The 12,312-nt window shown below is 38.7% G+C and overlaps 1 protein-coding gene and 1 non-coding gene across 2 annotated transcripts; both read right to left on the minus strand.

Moving 5' to 3' along the window:
- Window positions 1-337: 337 nt before the first annotated feature.
- IFNE (interferon epsilon) lies at window positions 338-4,685 on the minus strand. Its single transcript, XM_038552527.1, is given in 2 exon segments — window positions 338-810; window positions 3,460-4,685. A coding segment is annotated over 1 exon segment (564 nt). The 5' UTR covers window positions 4,082-4,685; the 3' UTR covers window positions 338-810; window positions 3,460-3,517.
- A 1,235-nt stretch (window positions 4,686-5,920) lies between these two features.
- Window positions 5,921-6,027, minus strand: LOC119876840. The gene has a single exon (XR_005367317.1). It is a non-coding gene; the product is annotated as a U6 spliceosomal RNA (small nuclear RNA).
- Between the last annotated feature and the right edge of the window lie 6,285 nt (window positions 6,028-12,312).

The raw sequence follows: 12,312 nt of genomic DNA on the forward strand, positions 1-12,312 counted from the left end.
TGGATCCCAGGACCCTGGGATCATGACCTGAGCCGAAAGCAGACACTTAACTCACTGCACCACCCAGGCACCCCCGTGCCTTTTTATTTATAGAAAATATGATGATACTATACTTGTTATTTTGTAACCTGCTTTTTGATTTAATAATCTATTTAGCTCAATACATGTAGACATAACAAGGATAACTCAGATGACCCAGCCTGTGAGTACGAATTGTTTTACCTTTACTCTGAGCCCACCTATGCACTACTAGCAGGACATCTCTTTAAAGTATTTATCTTTCTCAATAGCTCCAAGCTTAGAACTCTGGTTTTAAAGTTTTAAGAGGGAATATATATTTAACATCAAGCAATTTTTATTTTGTATTAGGCAGTGAAAACAGTTATACAAGCAGGAGGTCAACTTAATAAAGCTAAATGCTTGGGGAAACATTAACATATAAAATATCGATTTAACTTCTAAATATGAGTACGTATTATTGGCTATGAATTTCTACATCGCACCTCCTCCATTCTGTTCCCCTCAATTCTCAGGAAAGAAATGTTCAGGGGGAGAAAATGTTCTTTCTTTAATTCAAGGCTGCAGACAGTGTGTGAACATGAATAAAGAAAGCCAGAGCAAATTATCATTCTTGTTACCATTATTATTTTGCAGAAATACCGCACAGTGTCGTTCAGGTTTGTGAGGTCTAGAATGATTTTGAGTCAAGCAGATTTGGTTGAGAATCTTTATTCTGGCATTTGCTGGCTCCATGGCTTGCTACATTACTTTGGGCAAGTTACTTCTCCTTTAAAGTCTTGTTATTCTAGCCTGAGAAAAGAATATAATAAGAGAAATTAGTTTGCTAGGTTAATTTGGGAATTGAATAATGTGTTCAATGAAGGATTTTGTTCTGAAAACTTCCTGGTTTAAAGAAAACAAAAATTCTACCGATCATGTGAAGCAAATGACCTGTATTTGCAGTCAAGTGTGGTAAATCCCTCTCCTCTCTCCACTTCCCTTAAACAGGTCAACACTTGGGCTGAAATGTGACAAAGATTTTCCCTTGACTTCCCAGCCTCTGCTTACCTGTCCTTTCCTCTCTGGCAGCTGACCCTGAGCCTATTCTGCTCATCCTCCTCCCTTCCATGCCAAATTTGAAAGTATGGACCAACAGCTAATACATTTACCAACACTAATTAAACTGGGATGAGATGTTTTGTTCTTCGAAGTTTCCACATTCAGTGATAAATTTTCTCCTGAATTATGCAATGAATCTAAAACAGAACATGATGTAAAGTAGTAGAACTAGCTCGAGACTTTTGGGCTGTGGCTCTGCTTCTTACATTGGGCAAAAGTCACTGTGACTATGGGAAAGCCACCAAACCTCAGGGGACATCAGTTTCTCTGGCCCCATGTTTGTTCCACAAGGATTTCTGAGAGTTCCTGGCTGAAAGAGCTGGAATCCCTTCATCACCAGCAACTCTGACAGAGTGGTTGGTTAGCATAGGGGCCCTCCTGTCCAGCCTTCTTCCTGCCCGCCCCCCACCCCCACCCCAGCATTCCCTTCCCTACCGAGGGAAGGCTGGTGCAGTCTGGTTTCTTCTAATCTTCATTTAGCACTTCAGGCATCTTTCTCTCTCTCTCTTTCTTTCTTTCTTTCTTTCTTTCAAGATTTTACTTATTTATTTGGAGGAGAGAGAGAGAGAGAACAAGAGAGAGGGAGAGAGAAATGAGCCGGGTGGGGGCATGGGGGGAAGCAGACTCCCTGCCAAGTAAGGAGACCTATGCAGCCCTGCTCCTGGGACTGGGGTAACATGACCTGAGCTGAAGGCAGACACTACCATCTGAACCACCCAGGTGCCCCTCCTTCACCCATATTTCTAATAGCTGTCACTTGTTGGATACATTTTATCATTTTGATTTCTTATGTCCACATGGCTAAAAATTAAAATGTAAAAATATGGTGTAAAACCACCTCTGCCCTGTCCTTTTCCCTTAGTCTCTCCTCCCCAAAATAAAGGTTATCATTGTAATTTATTTCTTATATATTCTTTATTTGTTCATATACCAGTTAGGTCAAATGTAAAATTTGTTTTACATTTTAATGTCAAATACATTCTGCATCTTGACCTTTTTTTTTTTACCTTTTTTTCTTCAATATAGGGAGAGCATCCTCATCCTTTTCTCCAGCTGAGTGTGTTTTTTGTGTGTGTGAATATATTTTAACTATCTCTAATTAAAAGCTTTTGGGGATGCCTGGGTGGCTCAGCGGTTCAGTGTCTGCCTTTAGCTCAAGTTGTGATCCTGGGGCCTGGGATCAAGTCCCGCATTGGGCTCCTTGCAGGGAACCTGCTTCTCCCTCTGCCTATATCTCTGCCTCTCTCTGTGTGTTGCTCATGAATAAATAAATAAAATCTTAAAAAAAATAAAAGAGTTTGTGTGATTTCCTGTCTTTTGATATTATAAATGATACTGCAATGAATAATATTGTACATAAGTCATTACTCACATGTGCAGTGTTTTTATAAGATAAATTTCAAGCCCAGAGTTTATGGATAAAAGACTAATTTAAAAAATTTTTAATTTAAATTCAATTTGCCAACATATAGTATAATACCCAGTGCTCATTCATCGTGTACCCTTCTTAATGCCCGTCACCCAGTTACCCCACCCCCCACCCACCTCCTTTTCTGCAATCTTTTGATTCCCAGAGTTAGGAATCTCTCATGGTTTGCAAAGACTGTAATTTTAATAAGTGTCACCAAATTGCCTCTATAGCAATCCTACCAATTTTCAGTGCTCTGGCAAATTGTAAGGGCATCCCTCTCCCAAAGTCTCCACAAGAGTGTGGGCCTTCACCTGTTATAAATGGCATGTTATTCACTGTTAATTTGCATTTTTTATTAATATGAATGAGGTTGAATCTCTTCTCGTGCATGTTTTCCCTCCTAATCTGTTTGTTCATGTCCCTTCACCCTATTTCTATTGCATCACCTGTAACAAATATTCAATGTGTATTGATATTTTCAAATCTTGCAAGGTACATTATCCTTAGTACTTCTCATTGTTTCTACCAATTTCTAGCAAAGAAATCATTGGAGTGGATGTTCTATGTTAAGAAAAGTATTATTACGGTGGAGTGTTTTATTTACCTGGTCAACTTTGATGAAAATATTCCCATTTGAAGAACCAGTTATGAAATATTAATGAATCTACTTTAGCTCATAAAACTTAAGATGAATAGAAAATACAAAGTGACATTACACAATAAGACAATTATAGTTAATATGCATAATCTTAAAGGATACATATTCATACATATTGTATACAATTGTATATAATTTTGTATATATTTGCAAATATATATGCAAAAAAATATATATATATATAAACCCCCAAAACAATACTACCAATTTATGACAAAAAGAAATAAGAGTGTCTGGAAAAGTCCTCCCACCCCCCCCACCCCCCACCTACCCTATGCTTTTAAAGCCTGCAGTTGGCTTTGGTCCACATTCTTCAAAGAATCCATTCCTTATTTGCTTAGATTTCTTATCAGTTGGAATGCAAAGAACAGACATCGGTTGATTTCTCCTCGAATAATCGTCCAGGCACAGCTGCTGTGCTCCTGGTTTTCCAGGTAATTATGGATCCTTTGGAAGTACCTTTTAATCTGTAATCTAGGGTTGTCACTTCTCAGGATGCCACTGTTCTGCTCTGCTTCCAGGCTCATCAGCACTTCTAGGTATTCCAGCTGTTGATGAAGTTCAGTGAGGAAATTCTCCATGTGTCTTTCCTCCCAACCCTCCAGAGAAATATTTGCCCTGAAGAGGTTGAAGATCTGCTGAAGCATCTCATGAAGAATGGCCAGTGCTTGTCCTTTCTGGTACTGGTGACGATTCACAGACTGCTGGGGAAGCAGGAAGTTTTTCCTGTGTGCTAGACACTGCTGAATGGATGATTTTTGAAATCTATTCAAGAGTTTTAAACTCTCTCTGTTTACTCTTTGTTGGAAGAAAGCCAGTTTCAATTCTAGGGAGAAGATAGTAGAAGAAGCCTACAGCACCAACACAATTTCAAAGCAATGCTTGTTAATCATACTGAAGGTCAAATATTCCAAGTATCTCTGTACAGGATTAGTAAAGCCCCAACTTTAGTAAATAGTTTGCCTCTCACGCATCTCAGATTGATCTGGAAGGTGTTGTCCTTTGTTGGTTTTGTTTTCTAATGCTGTCATTACTCCAAGATTACATATTCGGTTTTCTGGTTCCCTTTCACTGTGTTTATGGGACATTTCTTCCACCTTTCCCCATTGTGTTGGCTGTTTGACAAAGTAACCAAAAGAACTTGTTTCTTTTTTTTTTAAGAACTTGTTTCATTGTATGTGTTCCTTGACATAATTACAGACTAGTCATCCAATATGATTTTCTATTACTCTCATTATTACCTACAAAGTTTCACTCAACACAATACACTTTCTATATATTTTGGTCAAGCTTATTAAAATTCTTTTTTGAGAGTATTTTTTTTAAAGGAATACTCTTTCATGAGTAATGTTTATCAGAGGTTTAGCAGCACCTCTAGGGCACTCAAGGGAAAAAATTAAAATCTATATGGACTACTAAATTTAAAACTGCAAGTAGGACTTTAAATTTACACTAACATTTGAGAGAAAGAGAGAGGGGGGGAGAGAGAGAGAGAGAGAGAGAGAGAGAGAGAGAGAGAGAGAGAGAGGTAAGAGCAGGATGAGGGGCAAGGGAGAAGCAGGCATCCCATTGGGCAGGGAGCTCTATGTAGGCCTTGATCCCAGGATCCAGGGATCATGACCTGAGCTGAAGGCAGACACTTAACCAAGCGAGCCATCCAGGTGCCCGTCAATTACATTTTAAAAGGATTTTTAAAATGAGGAAATATTTCATCTATAGTGACTCATTATCATATATTTATCCACACCTAGTTACCCTTTCTGGTTTTGTTCATTCCTTTTGGTAGCTCTAACTCTCTATTTGGTATCACTTTTCTTGAGAAACTATTCTTCTTGAATAACTTCAATAATTCTTGTATCTCAGGTCAGCTGGCAATGAATTCTCTTCGTTTTCATTTGTCTGAAAAAAATCCTTTGTCTTCAGCTGGGAAATATGGTATTGCTGAGAACAGAATTCCAACTGGAGATAGTTCTTTCAATACTGTCAAGATGTTTTCCCCGTCTTTTGGCTTGCATGGTTTCCGAAGAGAAGACTTCTGTCATCTTAATTTTATTTCTCTGTGCATCATATGTCTTCTTTTTCCCTAACTGCGTTTATCTCTACCATTATATTTCAGCAATTTGATGATAATGTGCCTTTGTGTGATTTTTCTTTTTGTATTTTCTAGTAGGAATTTCTCAAGCTTCTTGAGTCTGTGGTTTTATCATTTTAATTAAATTTGGAAATGTTTCAGATCTTATTTTTTCAACATTTTTTATCTCCTGGGACTCTAACTACAGATATATCAGACCCATGATCATACAGGCAATGGAGGTTCACTCAATATTTTTCCTCTTTATTTTTAATAGTTTCTATGGTGATGTCTTTGAGTTCACTGATATTATTTTTCTTTTTTTTTTGATATTATTTTTCTTTAACATCTTATCTGAATGTTAATCCATCTAGTATATTTATCACTATAGGTAGTATGTTTTTCATCTCTAAAAGTTCACTTTGCTCTTTTTTGATATTTTTCATTTCTTCCCTCATCACGCTCAGTTTTTCTTCTTTTTGGGCTTATGACATGTATTTATGATAGGTGTTCCAACCTCTTTGTCTGCTAATCCTGCCATTTGTGTTATTTCCAGGGCTTGTTTCTTGATTTTCTTTTCTACTGCTTATGGATCCTATTTTCTTGTTTCTTTACATGCCTGATAGCTTTTTTTTTTTTTTAAACAGACTTTTAAATCTTTAAAAATATGGAACGCTTCACGAATTTGCGTGTCATCCTTGCGCAGGGGCCATGCTAATCTTCTCTGTATCGTTCCAATTTTAGTATATGTGCTGCCGAAGCGAGCACTGCCTGATAGCTTTTGACTGGATTCAGAACACTGTAAGTTCACCACTGGGTACTGGATTTGTGAAGTCCTTCATATAGGGTTGGGCTTTGTTTAAAGACATAGTTATGAGTCTTTACGTTCTGCCTTCCCTTATATTCCCTTTCAGTATTATTTATATTCCCCAGATGAATGAGAACATATAATGTTGGTCCTTCTCCGACTGACTTGCTTCACTCAGCATAATACCCTCCAGTTCCATCCACGTTGAAGCAAATGGTGGGTATTTGTCGTTTCTAATAGCTGAGTAATATTCCATTGTATACATAAACCACATCTTCTTTATCCATTCATCTTTCGATGGACACCGAGGCTAGTTCCACAGTTTGGCTATTGTGGACATTGCTGCTAGAAACATCGGGGTGCAGGTGTCCCAGCGTTTCATTGCGTCTGTATCTTTGGGGTAAATCCCCAACAGTGCAATTGCTGGATCTAGGGCAGATCTATTTTTAACTCTTTGAGGAACCTCCACACAGTTTTCCAGAGTGGCTGCACCAGTTCACATTCCCACCAACAGTGTAAGAGGGTTCCCTTTTCTCCGCATCCTCTCCAACATTTGTGGTTTCCTGCCTTGTTAATGTTCCCCATTCTCACTGGTGTGAGGTGGTATCTCATTGTGGTTTTGATTTGTATTTCCCTGATGGCAAGTGATGCGGAGCATTTTCTCATGTGCTTGTTGGCCATGTCTATGTCTTCCTCTGTGAGATTTCTGTTCATGTCTTTTGCCCGTTTCATGATTGGATTGTTTGTTTCTTTGGTGTTGAGTTTAAGAAGTTCTTTATAGATCTTGGAAACTAGCCCTTTATCTGATATGTCATTTGCAAATATCTTCTCCCATTCTGTAGGTTGTCTTTTAGTTTTGTTGACTGTATCCTTTGCTGTGCAAAAGCTTCTTATCTTGATGAAGTCCCAATAGTTCATTTTTGCTTTTGTTTCTTTTGCCTTCGTGGATGTATCTTGCAAAAAGTTACTGTGGCCGAGTTCAAAAAGGATGTTGCCTGTGTTCTTCTCTAGGATTTTGATGGAATCTTGTCTCACATTTAGATCTTTCATCCATTTTGAGTTTATCTTTGTGTATGGTGCAAGAGACTGGTCTAGTTTCATTCTTCTGCATGTGGATGTCCAATTTTCCCAGCACCATTTATTGAAGAGACTGTCTTTCTTCCAATGGATAGTCTTTCCTCCTTTATCGAATATTAGTTGACCATAAAGTTCAGGGTCCACTTCTAGGTTCTCTATTCTGTTCCACTGATCTATGTGTCTGTTTTTGTGCCAGTACCACACTGTCTTGATGACCACAGCTTTGTAGTACAACCTGAAATCTGGCATTGTGATGCCCCCAGATGTGGTTTTCTTTTTTAAAATTCCCATGGCTATTCAGGGTCTTTTCTGATTCCACACAAATCTTAAAATAATTTGTTCTAACTCTCTGAAGAAAGTCCATGGTATTTTGATAGGGATACCATAAAGACTCCTAACTCTGGGAAACGAACTAGGGGTGGTAGAAGGGGAGGAGGGCGGGGGGTGGGAGTGAATTGGGTGACGGACACTGGGGGTTATTCTGTATGTTGGTAAATTGAACACCAATAAAAATAAATTAAAAAAATAAAGACATAGTTATTATGAGGACATAGGTACATAATTTACTCCTTTGGGGCTTGTTTTTACACTTCGTTAGCATGGGTAAAGCAGACTTCATTGTCTAGGACAATGTCATCTCACTATCAAGGGACTATCCTCATAAGGATTCTACTCACTGGTCTCTATACTAGGAAATCTTTGCACTTTGGCTGGAAGAAACATGAAATATTCCCAGCCCTGTGTCTACCTTGGAGGTAATTGGCCTATTCCTTTTGGTGCATTCTTTCTCTAGTCTAGAGATCCTAAGTGACATGGGCATGGGTGTTCTTAAAAAAAAAAGTTGTGTGTGTGCATGTGTGTGTACATGTGCTTGACTGTGTGCCTGTACACATGCCTGTGCCTGTAGAGGGTCATGAATGACATTCAGAGCCCATGAAATAGTAAAGCTTAGTGTGTGGGTCCCTTCTGTCTAAACCTAAGGACAGCATTAAGGGAATCCACTGCAAGCTTATAATACTTTAGAGAAAAACAATGGAAAAGTATCATGACTGAAAAAAAAGTGCTAAGTCTTAAAGCATCATTGAGTAAGACAAAGCCTTTGAAGAAAATGCAATAAACAAGCAGTGGCAATCTATCTTTGACTAGAATGGACTTTGTGACTTTTAAATTTATTTAAAATGTATACATTTTAATATATTCACCTCCCCCCACAAATTTAACATTATTGTCAATCTAAAAAATATAATGCTGTGCTTAAAATTCTTACTATCTCTCTGTGTTAAAAACATACCAAAATAGTTCATTAGTAAGGAAGATATTTTAAATTCGACCAAAGGATGGCAGCATAACATCAATTACTTAGAGCCTGTATTGACCAGAGCTCTTACTCGGTTGGCAAGAGAAATCAAAAAGTTTATGGCATCTATCTTGATGAAGTCCCAATAGTTCATTTTTGCTTTTGTTTCTTTTGCCTTCGTGGATGTATCTTGCAAAAAGTTACTGTGGCCGAGTTCAAAAAGGGTGTTGCCTGTGTTCTCCTCTAGGATTTTGATGGAATCTTGTCTCACATTTAGATCTTTCATCCATTTTGAGTTTATCTTTGTGTATGGTGCAAGAGACTGGTCTAGTTTCATTCTTCTGCATGTGGATGTCCAATTTTCCCAGCACCATTTATTGAAGAGACTTTCTTCCAATGGATAGTCTTTCCTCCTTTATCGAATATTAGTTGACCATAAAGTTCAGGGTCCACTTCTGGGCTCTCTATTCTGTTCCACTGATCTATGTGTCTGTTTTTGTGCCAGTACCACACTGTCTTGATGACCACAGCTTTGTAGTACAACCTGAAATCTGGCATTGTGATGCCCCCAGATGTGGTTTTCTTTTTTAAAATTCCCCTGGCTATTCGGGGTCTTTTCTGATTCCACACAAATCTTAAAATAATTTGTTCTAACTCTCTGAAGAAAGTCCCTGGTATATTGATAGGGATTGCATTAAACATGTAAATTGCCCTGGGTAACATTGACATTTTCACAATATTAATTTTGCCAATCCATGAACATGGAATATTTTTCCATCTCTTTGTGTCTTCCTCAATTTCTTTCAGAAGAAGCTTTTGCACAGCAAAGGATACAGCCAACAAAACTAAAGATAACCTACAGAATGGGAGAAGATATTTGCAAATGACGTATCAGATAAAGGGCTAGTTTCCAAGATCTATAAAGAACTTATTAAACTCAATACCAAAAAAAACAAACAATCCAATCATGAAATGGGCAAAAGACATGAACAGAAATCTCACAGAGGAAGACATAGACATGGCCAACATGCACATGAGAAAATGCTCCGCATCACTTGCCATCAGGGAAATACAAATCAAAACCACAATGAGATACCACCTCACACCAGTGAGAATGGGGAACATTAACAAGGCAGGAAACCACAAATGTTGGAGAGGATGCGGAGAAAAGGGAACCCTCTTACACTGTTGGTGGGAATGTGAACTGGTGCAGCCACTCTGGAAAACTGTGTGGAGGTTCCTCAAAGAGTTAAAAATAGACCTGCCCTTCGTACGACCCAGCAATTGCACTGTTGGGGATTTACCCCAAAGATACAGATGCAATGAAATGCCGGGACACCTGCTCCCCGATGTTTCTAGCAGCAATGTCCACAATAGCCAAACTGTGGAAGGAGCCTCGGTGTCCATCAAAAGATGAATGGATAAAGAAGCTGTGGTCTATGTATAAAATGGAATATTCCTCAGCCATTAGAAACGACAAATACCCACCATTTGCTTCAACGTGGATGGAACTGGAAGGTATTATGCTGAGTGAAGTAAGTCAATCAGAGAAGGACAAACATTGTATGTTCTCATTCATTTGGGGAATATAAATAATAGTGAAAGGGAATGTAAGGGAAGGGAGAAGAAATGTGTGGGAAATATCAGAAAGGGAGGCAGAACATAAAGACTCCTAACTCTGGGAAACGAACTAGGGGTGGTGGAAGGGGAGGAGGGAGGGGGTGAATGGGTGACAGGCACTGAGGGGGGAACTTGATGGGATGAGCACTGGGTGTTATTCTGTATGTTGGTAAATTGAACACCAATGAAAAATAAATTTATTAAAAAAAAAGTTTATGGCATCTAGTGGTCTGATAACATGTGGTCAGCAACATATTATTACTTTGACAAAATGAATTGTTCCCATAATGCATAAGATTACTAATCACTGTAACTCATATTAAGATACTTGGCTGGGGGATCCCTGGGTGGCGCAGCGGTTTGGCGCCTACCTTTGGCCCAGGGCGCGATCCTGGAGACCCGGGATCGAATCCCACGTCGGGCTCCCAGTGCATGGAGCCTGCTTCTCTCTCTCTCTCTCTGTGACTATCATTAAAAAAATAAAAAGATACTTGGCTGGTTAGTATTGTTAAATATTTCCCTTTTCCTGCTTTGACTGCTTTAATGGACATTTGCTGCATTCTGGTTATTCACTGTCATCACTTCTCCCTTTTCTGAGGGTTATTGGTATGCATAGCCTGACTTCTCTGCCTCCTCTTGGATTTTGTGCTTCTGGCCTGAGTCCCTATTTGACACATCCAGCCCTGTCCAAGCTACTAAGTGCCTTACTTTCCCCAGCCTCCATGACTATTTCAGGCATGGTCCTTTGTCCCAGTGATCTCAGTGCACCTCCACTCCCATTTCCTGAGCATAAACTTGCAAATATTTAATGATATTAATTTATCTGTCATAGAATGCAATAGTTAGAAGTGATCTTAAATGACATATAATCTGTTTTCTATTCCCTTCCTGAAAAATTCAGTCCTAAAGCAGAAATAAAGTAAGCATTCTGCTGGAAGGGACAGGGATGCATGTTAGTCCAGAGAGGGATGTCAGGATTCAAAGAGAATGGGGCAAGTGCCCATATGGAGAGCTAACCTGGCATGGGGTGCTGCAGCCTGAGAAGAGTGAGTAGAAATCACAGCCAAAGTGGGGTAAGGAGAGCAAAGCTCTTGCAAACAAAGTTTCAAAATGCTACCCTAGAAAATATTTATTTACTTATTTAAGTTGTATATATTTAAGGTATACAGCATGATGTTTTGATATACATGTACATTGTGAAATTATCACTATAGTCAAGCTAATTAATATATCCATTACCTCACATAGCTACCTAAATACTTATTAGTTTTAATGAGTTAAATGGTGGAAAAGCCTGGCAGTCACATCAAAATGCCTAGATGTCATCTTTATTCAAAGGATCAAAGTGAACCTCATCAATACTGGGACAAATTGAAATCATGCACCAACCTATTAAGATTCAACTCAAAATAACACAACATCCCTTCTGGGCTATTCTCACCAATGCAAATAACTTGAATTTAATCATGAAAAAACATCACTTAAACCAAAATTGAGGAACATTCTACAAAATAATTGCCCTGTAACTGTTCAGGGTTGTGAAAGTCAAAGAAAGACAGGAACTGTTTCAGATTAAAGGAGACTAAAGGGGCTTCTGGTCTCCAGTTCTGCATATAAGGAGCTTAGAAGTCATCACTCTATCTTGTTAAGTAAAAAAAGCTGAACAGACTGAAAAATCATTCTTTGTGGATCCATAAGATAGAGGTAAGACACAGGGCAAACCAGTGCTCCTCAAATTGGAGAGAGAAGGGGAGAATCCAGTTTACCAAGGCAGAGACACTCAAGTGGAAACCACTGTGGGAACCAGTGTTGGGGTAGGATATCTGAATTTTGGTTTGGTGGATTGCTGGAGGCTCCATCAAACTAAAGAATATGTCAACTGAATACACAGTGTGACTTTTTTAGCTGTGTCCACTTGCTATTAAGGATATTATTGGTACAATTGGACAAATCTAAATATGAAGGCTGAGTATTATACGGTTCTAATGTAACAATGCTAATTTCTGTTTTTTATAATTTAATTTTTTAAAGAGAGAGTGTGTGAGTATGCAGGAGAGGCAGAGAGAGAGGGAGAGAGAATCTCAAGCAGGTTCCACACTCAGCATGGAGCCAAACTTGGGGTCCTCTTAAAACCCTGAGATCATGACCTGAGCTGAAATCAGTATGTATTGTGTGTACATATTTTTTAATGAAATAATTCATTTTTGAGATGTGATAACTGAGGCTTCATAGTGTAGAGTAACCTCTCTCC

Source organism: Canis lupus, chromosome 11, assembly GCF_011100685.1.
Source record: "Canis lupus familiaris isolate Mischka breed German Shepherd chromosome 11, alternate assembly UU_Cfam_GSD_1.0, whole genome shotgun sequence".
NCBI lineage: Eukaryota > Metazoa > Chordata > Mammalia > Carnivora > Canidae > Canis > Canis lupus.